The sequence below is a fragment of the Abramis brama genome, assembly GCF_963993115.1.
Source record: "Abramis brama genome assembly, chromosome: 1".
Classification (NCBI taxonomy): domain Eukaryota; kingdom Metazoa; phylum Chordata; class Actinopteri; order Cypriniformes; family Leuciscidae; genus Abramis; species Abramis brama.
In genome coordinates, this window is record NC_139963.1 from 30,591,588 (window position 1) to 30,606,100 (window position 14,513).

The 14,513-nt window shown below is 37.6% G+C and overlaps 2 protein-coding genes across 3 annotated transcripts; one reads left to right on the top strand and one right to left on the bottom strand.

Moving 5' to 3' along the window:
- The first annotated feature begins 4,384 nt into the window (after window positions 1-4,384).
- Window positions 4,385-8,703, top strand: rusf1 (RUS family member 1). Of its 2 annotated transcripts, none has more exons than XM_084134190.1 (15): window positions 4,385-4,437; window positions 4,706-4,861; window positions 4,951-5,028; window positions 6,075-6,189; window positions 6,263-6,308; window positions 6,384-6,416; window positions 6,516-6,621; window positions 6,726-6,827; window positions 6,990-7,060; window positions 7,143-7,327; window positions 7,433-7,490; window positions 7,607-7,671; window positions 7,812-7,952; window positions 8,038-8,103; window positions 8,222-8,703. In XM_084134190.1, exons 1-15 carry the CDS (start codon window positions 4,435-4,437, stop codon window positions 8,305-8,307), a joined length of 1,311 nt encoding a protein of 436 aa, XP_083990316.1. In that variant the 5' UTR covers window positions 4,385-4,434; the 3' UTR covers window positions 8,308-8,703. The 2 variants fall into 2 exon arrangements, with proteins under 2 accessions (XP_083990316.1, XP_083990317.1); XM_084134191.1 differs by having other exon boundaries at window positions 4,403-4,442.
- Window positions 8,314-12,658, bottom strand: LOC311096673 (uncharacterized protein). Its single transcript, XM_084135967.1, has 3 exons — window positions 12,433-12,658; window positions 11,826-12,023; window positions 8,314-11,736 (listed from the first exon to the last, which is right to left on the bottom strand). Exons 2-3 carry the CDS (start codon window positions 12,010-12,012, stop codon window positions 10,868-10,870), a joined length of 1,056 nt encoding a protein of 351 aa, XP_083992093.1. The 5' UTR covers window positions 12,013-12,023; window positions 12,433-12,658; the 3' UTR covers window positions 8,314-10,867.
- Between the last annotated feature and the right edge of the window lie 1,855 nt (window positions 12,659-14,513).

Below are 14,513 nucleotides of genomic sequence, written 5' to 3' on the forward strand. Positions count from 1 at the left end.
GTAGTTTTGGTCAGGATAGTGTGTGTGTGTGTGAGTCTCCATCTGCTGCATGTAACAAATTCCTGAAAGTTTCTGTACCATTTTTGAACTGCATTCAAAAATTGCATTGGTTTAATTGCTACTAAAAGCATACATATTTAAAATGTTTAGCAAAGGTTGAGTTGTTGAATTCTGTTTTAAATACCAGGTAGCAAGTTTTGGACTTTTGATCCAGACTAACGGCGAGCACCATTCTAAACCCACAAATAAATTTAAATAATGACCATTAATGACCGGTTTCTTGTTATCAGGTAAAATTTTGGACTGTCTAGAATATGCACAGTCCAATGTGAACTATAAGACACTGTTTCTACACTCTTACAGTTCATGTATCTGTAGAAGAGCTTCTGCGGTGTCAATCTATGAAGGTTACAATATAGGACAGAAATCCAATCAGTAATGGAAAGATGAGAATTAAAACCACCCAGGCCACAATGGACCCAATTCCCCATCTACAAGCTTTTTTGGAGTATCTCTCAACCTTTTCCTGTGTTTCCTGACAATCTTCATGTCTTTTTCTTGTCTCTCGAGCCTTGAAAAAATAAAGAAAGAAGGTGTCAGATTTCCAGGTATTTGTTAGATTCGTGGGTTGTATTTCATCACTAACTACAGTTCTCAAGCTTCATGGTTTTTGTTTCTGTCTCCTCTTTGCCAACAGTATCTATGCCGTTGGCAACAGATTTCAGCCAAGCGTCTTTTTACAGAAACTTAACAATGAAATAGGATTGTCTTAAGAAATTACTTAAGAAAGCCATTTGAATCATTTATTTTCATTGCACATCTTGTGTGTTTTTCTACACCCTCTAATCTTTAATTATTCTCTAAAGTTCAATTTTGCATAGAGATTAGTGATGCTTATTACAATGTTAGTGCTGTAATACAAAGGTACATCAATGACATTTCAGTAATACTGTATTATTACCTTGACAGAGTACATAAGGGACATAATTCCAAAGCAGGAAAGGCCACATATGATACTGCATATGGCTAATTTCCGGTGGTCTGTGTCCTTAAAGATGTCGTGTAGACCATGCTTGGTGACGCCGTGCGGGTCATCCCTCGGCTTAGGCTGTACAAGTGAAGTTTCAACCGTCACTTCTGTTAGATCGTTCAGTGCGAGTGCCATCTCTGTTTGGAGTAACAAATTACAAAGTATAAATGTAGGGAAGTCAGCATGGAAGTAATGGCACATTACTGTATTTTGATGATTTTGCAGTGTACTACTTTACACTATAACACAGTGTAGGGCAGATGGCTAAGTTCGGTTAAAAGCTTACATGGGAATTAATGAGACGAGCAGTGATTTAAAACAGGATGAACAGGTTCTTCTTTTTTTGCTTTCAGTTTTAGGGATTTAAAATGTATATATCCAGATGCCTATTTATAAAAGTCAGATAACCAGAGTGAGAGGAAGAATAAATGTATATTATTAGAAGAATCCTCTCAAAGCATTTAAGTTTTTATTATCTCTTATTGTTGTCCTGGAGCTTGAAAAACAGGTATGGACAGATATAGTCATGGTATGACAGAAACTGGCATTGTATGATATAGTAAGATAGTGATGACAGATCTCACGACTAGTTGTGGTTAAGAGCCTAACAAGCGTTATTTGGCAATCACTGTTGTTTAATATTTTGATGGTATGACAAGCCATTTCTTTAACACTCTCAAAGTTTCTGAATGACCAAATGCATGGACTGAATAGCCATGAATCTAAAATCTTAGCAATGTAAAATCTGCATCCAGAAAAATGATAATCTTCGAAAAAAGCAGCTAATGAAAAGCATGCCAGTTGAAACTAAAGTTGCTATAACTAAAGCTCCCAGTACTTACAGACTCGCCCAGGCTTGATCTTGAGGGAAGAAGGGTCTAAAATTCCTCAGGTCGACCAGAGATCCAAAGGTATTTAATAACCAACTCTGGTGTCTTTGCTTTGAAAAATGTCTGTGACTAATGCTTTTCTAATTATTCTTTCAGTTTATGTAGAAGTTCAAGAGCCCTGTGACAAAACTGTCACATGTCGTTATCAACTTGATTCCAGATGACTTCCCATCCAAACTTCCTCTTATTGTCAGTTATACGTGATAAGTAGGACAGCTTCTTTAGCTCCAGTTTAGATCTCCGAGGAGGCAGGCAGAGTGTGAGAGAAACGCTTTGAACCTAGTACAACAGAATAAAACACCACACCTACTTTTTTTTTCAGTGTTCCCTCCCACACTGCTTGAAATACTACTTCCCCTCACATTCTTAAAGTCTTGCGTTTATCAGTCTGTTTACCACACCTTGTTTTCCCTGTGAATCATGAGTAGCTCCTGCAGACTTTGTAACAGAGATGACTTCATGACACACTGTTACTCATTCTGTCTCTCACATTTTGTTTCTCTTTCTTTTTACACATGCAGCCTCACAAGATTCAAGTTCCTGACATTCAAGCTGAGTTCCATGTATTCTGCATCATATCGCCTGAATGATTTACAGCCCGGCATGATCAATCTTTGACAGATAAAATAATAATTTCTAAACTTCTTCCTTTTGCAAAAACTTTTTTTTTTTTTTTATAGACAGGACCTGAGAGTTAGATTTTAAGTCTGCATATTTCAGATGCCATGTTCAAGACCAGGCATGCATGCCACTTGATCAACTCATTCCATGTATGTATATGAAGAAATGATAAGAAGACATTATTCAAATATGAAGATACTCTTCTCTTATCTCACTTTTTTTCTTTTTTTTTCTTCTAGAATCTAGAAAAAGCCTTTCTCAACCTTACTGACTCCAATGCCCCCATTTGTCCATTCAATGACTTTTCCAGCTGTTTGTGATTTACAAATATTTTTACCTGATAAAACATTTTAGAGCTTGGCATATCTAGAAACATGTACACTAACGTTCAAAATTATTTTATTTTTTTTATTTTATGTTTTTAAAAGAAGTCTCTTATGCTCACCAATGCTGCTATTTGATCCAAAATACAGCAAAAACAGTAATGTTGTGAAATATGTTTAGAATAACTGTCTTCTATTTGAATATATTTTAAAATGTCATTTATTCCTGTGGTGGCAAAGCTGAATATCCAGCATACGGTATAAAAGTTTAGGGTTAGTAAGAATTTTTTTCGTTTTAAAGAAATGAAAGAATTAATAGACTACTTTTATTCAGCAAGGATGCATTAAATTGATCAAAAGTGACTGTAAAGACATTAATAATGTTACAAAAGATTTCTATTTCAGATAAATGAGTGTATGTTCTTTTAAACTTTCTTTTCATCAAATAATCCTGAACAAAAATTGTACATAACTGTTTTTCAACTTTGTTAATAAGAAAGTGTTTATTGAGCTTCAAATCAGCATATTAAAATGATTTCTGAGGGATTATGTGACACTGAAGACTGGAGTAATGATGCTGAAAATTCAGCTTTGCATCACAAGAATAAATTACATTTTAAAATATATTCAAATAGAAATTAGTTAAATTGTAATAATATTTCACATTATTATTGTTTTGCTGTATTTTGGATCAAATAAATGCAGCCTTGCTGAGCATAAGGTTTATTTTAAAAACATCTTAAAGATTAAACTTTTGAACAGTAGTGTATATTCAAAAATGCCCAATGGAATTGTAAGATTTTTTTAATTTACATGTCAAGTCACATATCCTGGGTTGTCAAGACAGTGGAATCCTGGTTGAGAGAATTTAAAACAATTATATATATATATATATATATATATATATATATATAATTTATTTTTATATATATTAATTATTTTTATTATTTTAATTTTTTTGTGCATATTGTAATACTTGTTTTGTCTTATTTTAAATCCATCTTGGGGTCCTCTTAGAGGTTTACTGGTGCCCCCATGGGCCCGTCCCCCTGGTTGAGAACCACTGTTTTAAAAGATTGTTTTGAACTGTAATAAAAGTAGCAGTAATAAATAGTAAAATTGCCTCTTAATTAGAAATATCCAAAACAGATTCTCTGATGCTTCAATATTTTTCAGTGCAAGTATATGTCAATGCTGGCCTGACCCTATGGGCCTGACCTGTTGTTCTGTAATGGTCTCTATCAAACACGCACTAACACTGGCTCTGTTCTGCTCTGTGTGTGAAGGTCGGCTGTTCTGGGTTGAGCTGACACATTATCAAAGAGACAGACACTGAGGTCAGACAGCTTGAAAACAAACACTGCTTATTTTCCCCTTGTTAAGTTAATTAAAAGAAAGAGAAAATAAAAATGCAATTTACATCTGCACAAATCTATACAGAACAATACATTAATTTACAAACTAAATAAAATAAAATTTTATGTACGCCTATGTAAGATTCCACGAGCCAATCAGAAGCCGCGACATGCTCGTGACGTGGTGATACAATCTAAACACGGAAGAGTGATGCATGGTGAGGTGCGCGATTCTGAATCGCATTCGCAAGGAGAAATTCTTGTTATTGTAATTTTAGTCCTTAGCATTTTAAACTGCTCTGCGTGCTAACATATAGAAAGCACCATTGTATTCAACCATATAACGTGTTAAGTGATGTGCATGAGCTGCAATGTGTGAGACTGTGGTTACAGCTGAGTGTGAAAATTCTAAGTAAAAGTCTTGTTTTTTAATTTCACTTAGTAGCTCGATTGTTTCTAAATAAACTCGTGCTAACTGATGTGCAGATGGCAGAGATGGAGGACTGTGAAGGAGTGATTGCGACAGAGCGTTATGGCTCACAGGAGTCTTGGAAATACCTGTTAAAGGATAGGAGGATGAAGAGACAGAAGGATGCAATGGACGGCAGACTTGCGGGAAATTCAATCTCTGGCGTGTTTAAAGTGCGTGACTCGTTCAGAAAAGCATGAAAGTCTTTCAGAACCTATGAGAAAAACTGTGAGACGTCACTAACTGATCTCTCCTCTCCCAGAGTGTTTTCCTGCCACAGGGATATCCTGAGAGTGTCAGTGAGGATTACTTACAGTATCAGCTCTGGGACACTGTGCAGGTACATGTCACATGGATCTGACACTCGTATGTCTTTTTTCCCCATTAGCCAAACATCTAATCATACCATCATTGTTCAGTATCAATCCTTAAAGAGTCCCTGTGGTGAAAACTAAGTATTTAATGTTGTTTATATGTCTATATGGTGTTTTTAAGATGCTTTAAGACAAACCATGTGCAAAGTCATCAGTCAACACCATTCCTGAGTATTTTCTCCTTAAAATTGCAGTGAAAAAAAGACGCGATTTGAAATCGTGGGTGTTTCTTACGTCACAAACGACCTTGTAACCAATCCCGTCACGACTCACGAGGGGGGCGGGTTTTGCATATCATTAACTGCTGCGGAGCAGTGAAGTTTCAAGAGAAGCCAGGGTATCCTGGCTTTTTTTTCTGTTGATATGAAAAATCGGATACATTGAGCAATATAGCGGAGGAATTACCTATATGATGTTTATTACGATGTTATGATGAACTATATTCCTTTCTCCACTGACGTTCTGAGTTGTTCAAAGCGTTTGTAAGGATGCTGGTGTTTTGTCTGACTCTGAGATGGTGAACGGGAACATGGTTTGTGTAAAATTAGCAACACATTATAAGCTGTTTGATAACATAGTCAAGCAAAAGGACTATTACCATTATGTGTTCGACGTTGTAGAGAGCGATACATAAAACGCATTACCATTCTGATACATTGAAGTATATAGACGAGCCTGTATAATTCACTCTTCCACTTCTGAATCAGTTTCTGGTTCAAACCTATATGGCTGAATGGAACCAGTATTTCCAATTGCCATTGTGCAGCGTTTACTAACCAAGTGGATCAGGTATTCTGAGCTGTTATAAGTGAGTGGAGGCGTGGCCAATTTGCATATTCATAGATCCACGTATACTAAATGATGCAAGGGTGTAGAGTTACATTCAAGCTACTTGAAGGCATTACTAAAAAACTTTCACAAAAAACAAAACAAAAAAACATTTAAATGTGTAATTTTATATAAAAAATATTCACACACACTAGCATCATAGCACTGTCTTTTGTTTTCCAAGGCATTTTCCAGCTCTCTGTCTGGTACACTCGCTACTCAGGCTTCACTGAGGGGTGTTGGGGTTGGAAATCAAGAAGCAACGGTTGCAGCTGCTACAATAACATGGCTGCTTAGGGGTATGTGCATGAAGTACTGATGTTTATTTCTCGAATGCTTACTTTTCTGACCATTTTCTCTCTCATTGTTCAGATGGAACAGGGATGCTGGGAAGAATACTTTTTGCCTGGCTCAAAGGGTAACATTTCGCCAGACATTTCAGATTGTAAATATGTTTTAGTTTATAGTATTTAATTGTTACCCTGTGTTTCAGGAACAAGTTAGATTCTGAAGCCAAAAAATGGAGGTACAGTATACTAGGGACTTTTAAAGTTTTAGTTTGAATAACCATTTTATTGTAATACTTCTCTTAAACGTTTTCAACATCATAAATATGTCTTTTCAGGCTCTTCGCTGACATTCTTAATGACGTGGCAATGTTCATGGAAATTGCAGCCCCTCATTTCCCCCCTTTTTTTATTCTAATCGTCTGCATTGCTGGTATATTTAAGGTAAAATATTAACAGCATCTTGCTCTAAATGTTAATATGACTGTTCCTAAATCATCATTTGATAATGAATATCTAGGGTTATTCTTCTATTCCTGTCATTCCAGTCCATTGTAGGAGTTGCTGGTGGAGCAACAAGAGCTGCATTAACTGTCCATCAAGCTCGCAGAAACAATATGGCTGATATCTCTGCTAAAGATGGGAGCCAGGTTAACACTCAATTTCTCTCATATGCTAAATATTTATTTGCTAATTTCCTTCTTGATTTTCCCAGCAAATTTCCCTCTTAGTGTGGGAAGTTGATGTCATTATCTGTGTCAGCGGTGTCATATATCAGTGTATCATTTCTCTGCCTTTATTTCCTGATAAAGGAAACCCTGGTAAACCTGGCAGGACTGCTAGTCAGCCTGGCGCTCATCCCACTTGTAACAGATAACCCATTGTGAGTAACACCCTGGTATGTAAGCCACGCTGTAAATTAAGTGTGTGCCAGATACTGTACTGATTTGTGCTCTTTCATGCAGGTTGACATTCACGCTGTTCTTCCTATTCACTGTTCTCCACCTGTTTGCCAATTACAAAGCTGTTCGTTCGGTTGTAATGGAAACCCTTAACGAGGCTCGCTTGTCCATAGTCCTCCATCGGTACCTGCTGAATGGTCAAGTGCTCAGTCCAGTGGAGGCCAATCAAAGGGAGCCTGTGTTCTTGTGTATGGCCTTAAAACCGAATCACCTTTTCTTGTTCATTTAATGATTAAAATGATTTGGGTCAATCATTACGCATCTAATCAACAAAATGCTCTCTCTTTTTGCAGCACTTGGAAGGACAGTTCCCATCAAGATGGGTGTGAGGCTTGGCGACATTGTTCAAGAGTGCGTTCATCTGCTTTTAAACCCAGTTTTATATTCATTCACTGAATTAGAAAGAATATATATTTTATTGTTGTGAAAACACTAGTGGTTGTAAATGATGTCTTTGTGACTTAAAGGCCAGGAGAACTGCAGCTGGCGTTGAAGAACAACAGCAAACCGTATCTCATTGGAATCAAAAATGGTACAAAAAAACTCCCCAATTACACTATACAAGTAGAGGTAGACATAATAACATGGTCTAAAATTATATTAGTCAATTTATGCTTAACTGTTACTCAGGCAAAACAATGACAGATTTATGGGATGTGTTTTTCTTGCCAGCTACCGTCTGTGTTTGTCTGGGAAGTGATGCGTCTGTGCATGATGAAATAATGGCAGCATGTCAGGCCTTGTGTCTCCGTAATGTGCTGCACAATGATTCCTCTCTGGGTGGTGCGCTCAAACAGCTCGCGAACACTAAGGGTGAGCGCTTGTTCAATCGTGATCTGTTTCTGAATAGTGCTTGCTAATGATAGCCTCTTTTCCGACACTGGGTTTTATTTTCCAGACCCATGGGAGTTAGTATCGCAGAGTCATAAGATGATTGATCAAATTTTCTACACATTTCTAAAAGGTAAAGAGTAATGCAGGTTGTAACAAAAAAGAAACGTTTTTATTTGCATTCAGAGACAAAATGTTATGGGAAATGTCTTTTGAAATGTGTAATCGTCTGTTCTGCTTCTCTCTGTCAGAACTGGATCAAGCGAAGTGGCAGACAGACCGGACACTACTGGACTGGAACGAGTGGCGTGTGGAATGGAGGAAAAAGAGAAGCTGAGGCAAATTGTTAAAAAAAGTAATGGGTGATGTTTTTTATTTCAAATGAAATTCACTTTGAAACAGCTGTCAGTGTTTAATACTTGCCAGAGCTCAGCTGCAGAAAAGAAAGATTATATCAGTGTCTTAGATATTATACTGTAAAAATGAAAACAATGAGAACAACAGGGTTGCAGCAGCGATCATGTATTCCTAAATGGTCAACAACAAGGCCTCTCCGACCCGTGGGGGAAAACAAAACCACATGTAAGAAATTTCAAACGGTTATTGTAAAGAAAAAAACCCCTACAAGTTTACACTTCTGTTTGTTTGTTTTTCTTTGAAAGTAATACTTTTATTCAGCAAAGATGCATTAAACTGATCAAATATGACAGTAAAGACTTCTATTTCAAATAAATGCTGTTTTTTTTTCTGTTCATCAAAGAATCCTGAAAACGTTTATCACAGAGTCCACAAAAAATTTGTTTTCAACATTGAAGACAATAATAAATGTTTCTTGAGCAGTAAATCATCATATCATGCTTTCTGAAGGATCATGTGACACTGAAGACTGGAGTAATGATGCTGAAAATTCAGCTTTGCCATTACAGGAATAAATCACTTTTTTAAATATATTCAAATAGAAAACAGTTATTTTGAAATTGTAATAATATTTGCACAATATTAGTTTTTACTTTGTTCTGATCAAATAAATACTTGGTGAGAATAAGACACTTATTTCAAACAACATTAAAAAAATCAAGAACAAGAATCCAGTGTTCCGCACTTTAAACGTTTTGAGTTTTACCACATATCTATTGTCCTTTGTTGGTTTTTATCATTATAAATGTATCATATTTTAGCCACTGATTTGGTAATGATTTGGTATTTATTTCAATTCAGTCTGATGCAAACAGTTGACAATGCATCATATTAATGTGGGAGAAATCATATTGGTGTAATTGTCATTTTGAGAAATTAACGAATGTTGTGATCCAAAGTCAGCATGCAAAGTTATACAGTCGTGGTCAGAATTATTGGCACCCCTGGTAAATATGTAAATAAATATGCATTGTTTATCCTTTTGATCTTTCATTCAAAATATTTGCATAAATCTAACCTTTAATTTAAGTAAAAGAATTTAAAGCGGTGGGGGGGATCACATTATGAAATAAATGTTTTTCTCCAAAACAAGTTGGCCATAATTATTGGCAACCCTAGAATTTTTTTATGAGTAAAATATCTCTAAAGTATATTCCCATTAATATTTTTAGTACACCAGGGTGACTAGGAACATAAAATTGTCCAGCCATGTCTTCTGGTTTCACAGGAGTATAAATACGAGCCACACAAAGGCCAAATTCCCTTAATCATCCATCACAATGAGTAAAACCAAAGAATATAGTTCTGATGTGCAGCAAAAGATTGTTGAGCATCACAAAATAGAAAGTGGCTGTAAGAAAATAGCTAAAGCCCAATAATAGCCCAATTTTGACCATCAGGGCAATAATTAAGAAGTTCCAATCAACTAAAGATGTTAAGAATCTGCCAGGAAGAGGACGTGTGTCTATATTGTCTTAATGCATGGTGAGGAGGAAAGTTTGAGTGGCCAAAGACTCTCCAAGGATCACCGATGGAGAATTGCAGAGATTACTTGAGTCTTGGGGTCAGGAAGCCTAAAAAAAAAAAAAATCAAACAGCACCGACATCCCCACATGTTTTTTGGGAGGGTTTCAAAACAATCCAAAAATAAACCAGCATATTCAGTTCTCAGATACGACTGGAACTTCAATGGTCTAAAAAAAAAAGAGCTTTTTGGCAGCAAACACAATAGATGTGTTACAGGGATAAAAACATACCCCATTCCCACGGTTAAATATACTGCAGGATCTTTAATGTTTTGGGTGCCTATTTTTTTTTTTGCTGGCGGTCCTGGACATCTTGTTCAGATACATGGTATCATGAATTCTAGCAAATACCAACAGATAAAAAATATAAACCTGACAGTCTCTGCTAGAATGCTTATAATGGGTCGTGGTTGGATCTTCCATCAGGACAACTATCCAAAAGTTGGCCTTCTACCATGGCCATCCCAGTTCACTGACCTGAACCCTATAGAAAATGAGTGTGAACTGAAGAGGAGAGGCACCAACATGGACCTGGGAATCTGAAGAATCTGGAGAGATTCTGTATGTAGGAATGGTCTCTGATCTCTTGTCAGGTGTTCCCCAAACTCATCAGGCATTATAGAAGAAGACTCAGAGCTGTTATCTTGGCAAAAGGAGGTAGCAAAAAATATTTAATAAAAGTGTGCCAATAATTATGACCAACATGTTTTGGAGAAAAGCATTCATTTCATAATGTGATTTACCCCCCACTTTCAACTATTTTTCTTCAATGAAAGGTTGGATTTTTGTGAAATTTACAAATTTTCCAAAATATCAAAAGGATAAACAATGCAGATTTATTTTTACAGCAGTCTTTGATTGTATTTACCAGGGGTGCAAATAATTCTGACCACAACTGTATAAATGCCCTTATCATACTGCAGCCAGCAAAGATACATGCTGTGAATTTAAAGCTCACAGCGCTGCTCCATAATGAACCTTCCTCAAGTGTCTTCTGAGATTCTCTGTTCGGTTGAACCGCCGTCCACAGAGAGAACAGTTAAATGGCCTTTCTCCTGTATGAATGCGCTCATGCTTTTTCAGATCGGCTAAACGACTGAACCTGAACTTGCAGCACTTGCAAACAAAAGGTCTCTCATTTGAATGGCATACAAAGTGAGCTCCGAGGCTGGAGGGCGTCGCGAACGTCTTACCGCACACGTGGCAGCTGTGCAGAACCTCCCTGCTCTCACTCATGCAGGAGGCACTGTGAACATCCCCCGTGTGGACCGTATTCTCTACCCGTGACCTAAGAATGTGTTTAGAAGTAGAATTTAGTAATTTACAAGGTTGGTAATAATCGACAATGCTGTCGGAAAAGGTGGAGACAGGCTGCTGGTTGTGTTCATTTGCTAGAGGAGCATCCTGCATGGGAACAACAGGAGCTTGTGTTGTCGCATTGTCTGTCTCCTCCGCGACAGAACATTCCGGAAGCTCTGATTTAGATTCCACCTTGATTTTGTTGGAGCCCAATGGGGTCTCAGTGTTGCTGGTTGCTGGAGTCTCTCTGCTGCCAGATGAAGGGTTGGGGATTCTTCTCGGAGAGCTACTCTTAACCCTGGAGAGGGGTCTTTGATTCATCAAAGAATAGTCACAGGTCCCTTGCAGAAAATGATGTTGGTTGTCAACAGTAATATCATCTAAAACTAGCTTTATATGAACAGGATTGTCACTCAGAATCTCCTCACTCACTACTGAATCTCCATGATGAACGAGATCTTCCTGCACATGATCCTCCCCTAAGTGAGGCTCATATGTGGGAAAAGAGACTTTCAGGACTTTATCTAAAATATAAAAGAGATTGACTGAGAATTTTTATATGACAGTAAATAGACAAGTTAATTCAAGAACTATAAGCTCTTCATAACCTCACCTGAAGCCCCAGCCATCCTCTCCTGGAGTTCTTTTAACTTCTGCTGGAGGTTCTGATTCTCCAGGCGTGTTCTAGCAGACTCCCTCTGATACTCTAACATAGCCTGACCCATGAGCTGCAACACCTCCTGTACAGCAGCAGTGAGGAGCTCAGCTACATTTGTGACGAGGAGATCCATCTGTGACATTCTGTTAGGACCTGCTCAGAGAGAAAACAAGCTAAAGGGATAGTTCTCCCAAAAACGAAAATTCCACCCTCATGTCATTCCAAACATGTATGAATTTCTTTTGTGGAACATAAAAGAAGATTATGCTGACAAGTGTCTCTGTTTTTTTGTCCATGATTGTCCAAAACTGTTTGGTGACCAACATTGTTCAAAATATAACCTATTTTATGTTCAGCAGAAGACAGAAAGTCATACATGATAGGAACGACTTGAGGGTGAGGAAATTATGACAGAATTTTCATTTTTGGGTGAACTATCCCTTTAATGAATCTGCCTCTAAACCATAACAATGAATATAATAGAATGACAACTATGTTACATAAAAATGTGGTACTGTATATAATTAATACATCAAAATTAAAATGACACAATAACACCTACCTTTCTGTTCTCAAGAGCAATGAAAGACTAAACCGTCAGCGAGCTAAACCGTGAACTAACGTCCGAAAACAAGAGGTCTTTCATGATATTTATATCTTCATACTATGTAGTTTTTATTCTACAGCATAACGTCGAGACTGACTGTGATAACAATGATGTTCCTAGTGTCCGTGTTGTGGGAACGCTGGTTGGTGGCGTACTACTTCCTTTACTACGAGCGCGCACTGTTTCCTGTGTGTGTTGCCAAATATTTGATATCGCGTTAACTTACCCGTTTACTGTTTCTATGGCTACAACCAATGAACTGTTTGAACATGTTTCTCTGGCAAATGAAGATACCAAAAATGGGTGAACTGTCATCATTTACTCGTTTCATACCTTTCTTCTGTGGAACATAAAAAAAATAATATATATATATATTTTTTTAATGTTTCAGTGTTTTTTGTTGTTTTTGGTCCAGACAATGGCAGTCAATGGTAACTAAAAATGTTTGTTAGGCAAGGCAAGGCAAGACAATTTTATTTATATACGTACTACTTCCTTTACTACGAGCGCGCACTGTTTCCTAGTGATGTGACGTTCGGCACCGAGGCTTCGAAGCTTGTATCAAAAAAACGAAACATCTCTCACAGAGTGGTAGAGAAAACATCTCTCTCTATGGCTCTGATCTCTCACATTGAAGCAGTGTATCGGAGCTTGATTCGTTTTTCCATAACCACGTGATCTGTGACGTCCGGTTCAGACTGCTTCAGTTTCGAGTGTCATGCCCTTCAGTAGTAGTAAATAAAAAAAGAAATAGACTTAAGCCTCTGTTATACTCCAGTTTGGACGCGTACACGACAGCTGCGCACAGCTCGGACGCGGACTACTTGTATTTATACTTTCTGCTGAGGTCCGCTCGGTGAACGCGTTCAACGCATGCGCAGTAGATCGGTCTGGACAGTATAATCGATAATATTTTTTATATTTATAGTTTATATTTGCATTTATGTCAAAACCTAGACACTTTCAAACATCAAAATGACATTTATTAATATGTATTCGTGTCAAAATGACATATAAACATCTTTTCCTATTCTATTTTGCCTGGAAACGCTTCCAACAGGCTTGCGTGAAAAATAGTCATTGGTTCTATCTAGCATGCACGCGTTTTCCGTTTTTTCAAATTCGGCGTCCATGTTATTTCCATCTCTTTCGCGGTTTTAACCTAATGAACGCGCATCCCTGATGACGATTTTTACGTCACGCGGGCGGTCGCGGAAAGTATAACAGAGGCTTTAAGGCTGATTTATACTTCTGCGTCGGACCTACGCCGGAGCCTCTACGCTGCAGGCAACGCGTTGGTTTTCATTTATACTTCTGCGTCGTTGTACGCGTTCACGCGCGCAGAGGGAGCATGTGAAACCCGAGGGAGCGGTCCTAGCAGACCAATCACAGCGCTTGCGTCCGCGTAGAGTTGACGCGTTGTTACATTTTTGGAGAGGTGCACGTCAGGGTACGCCGAAGGGTACGCGCGCTACACACAGCCTACGACGTAGCTACGGCGTAAGTTCGACGCAGAAGTATAAATTGGGCTTTAGCCCTCACACTGTTGAACAAGTCCTGTTCCTTAATAAAAATCTTTAATTTCTTAAATTACCCACAAAATAAAATGTCAGCTCTCCAGTTCACAAGCACTTCACTATTCCACAATAATTTTCTTTTATTTTGATTATATATGTATAGGGACTGAGGCTAAGGCTGCATTTGTTGATCAAAGCAGATTCATAAGAATTGTTTCACACGTTAATTTGTCCCAATTTTATTTTATTTTTCCATATGTTTGTTCACATTGTGTAAGATCAACACTAACACATGAATTATGGGGACTATTTTATTGCTTTGCGGTTTACAGAGCACAAAGTGTTTATTACATGAAACAATAAAAAAAATGGATGGGTCTTCTGGGACAGAAAGTCAGCTTTTCCACCTTTTGACCACAAGATGTCGTTAGTGTGCAGCGTGTTGAAAAGCTTCGAGTAATGAACCATTTTACAATACAGTCGAGGGGGAAAGCCCCAATGCTTCACAAAGCTTCATTT

What these genes read in the sequence shown, in the direction of transcription:
- rusf1 (XM_084134191.1), top strand. An exon ending in ACAGCTCGCGAACACTAAGG is followed by an intron (nt 7,953 to 8,037) that starts GTGAGCGCTTGT and finishes TTTATTTTCCAG; the next exon opens with ACCCATGGGAGTTAGTATCG. An exon ending in TTTCTACACATTTCTAAAAG is followed by an intron (nt 8,104 to 8,221) that starts GTAAAGAGTAAT and finishes TCTCTCTGTCAG; the next exon opens with AACTGGATCAAGCGAAGTGG.
- LOC311096673 (XM_084135967.1), bottom strand. Translation starts at nt 12,012, where the DNA reads ATGTCACAGATGGATCTCCTCGTCACAAATGTAGCTGAGCTCCTCACT. An exon ending in GAGGATGGCTGGGGCTTCAG is followed by an intron (nt 11,737 to 11,825) that starts GTGAGGTTATGA and finishes TTTATATTTTAG; the next exon opens with ATAAAGTCCTGAAAGTCTCT.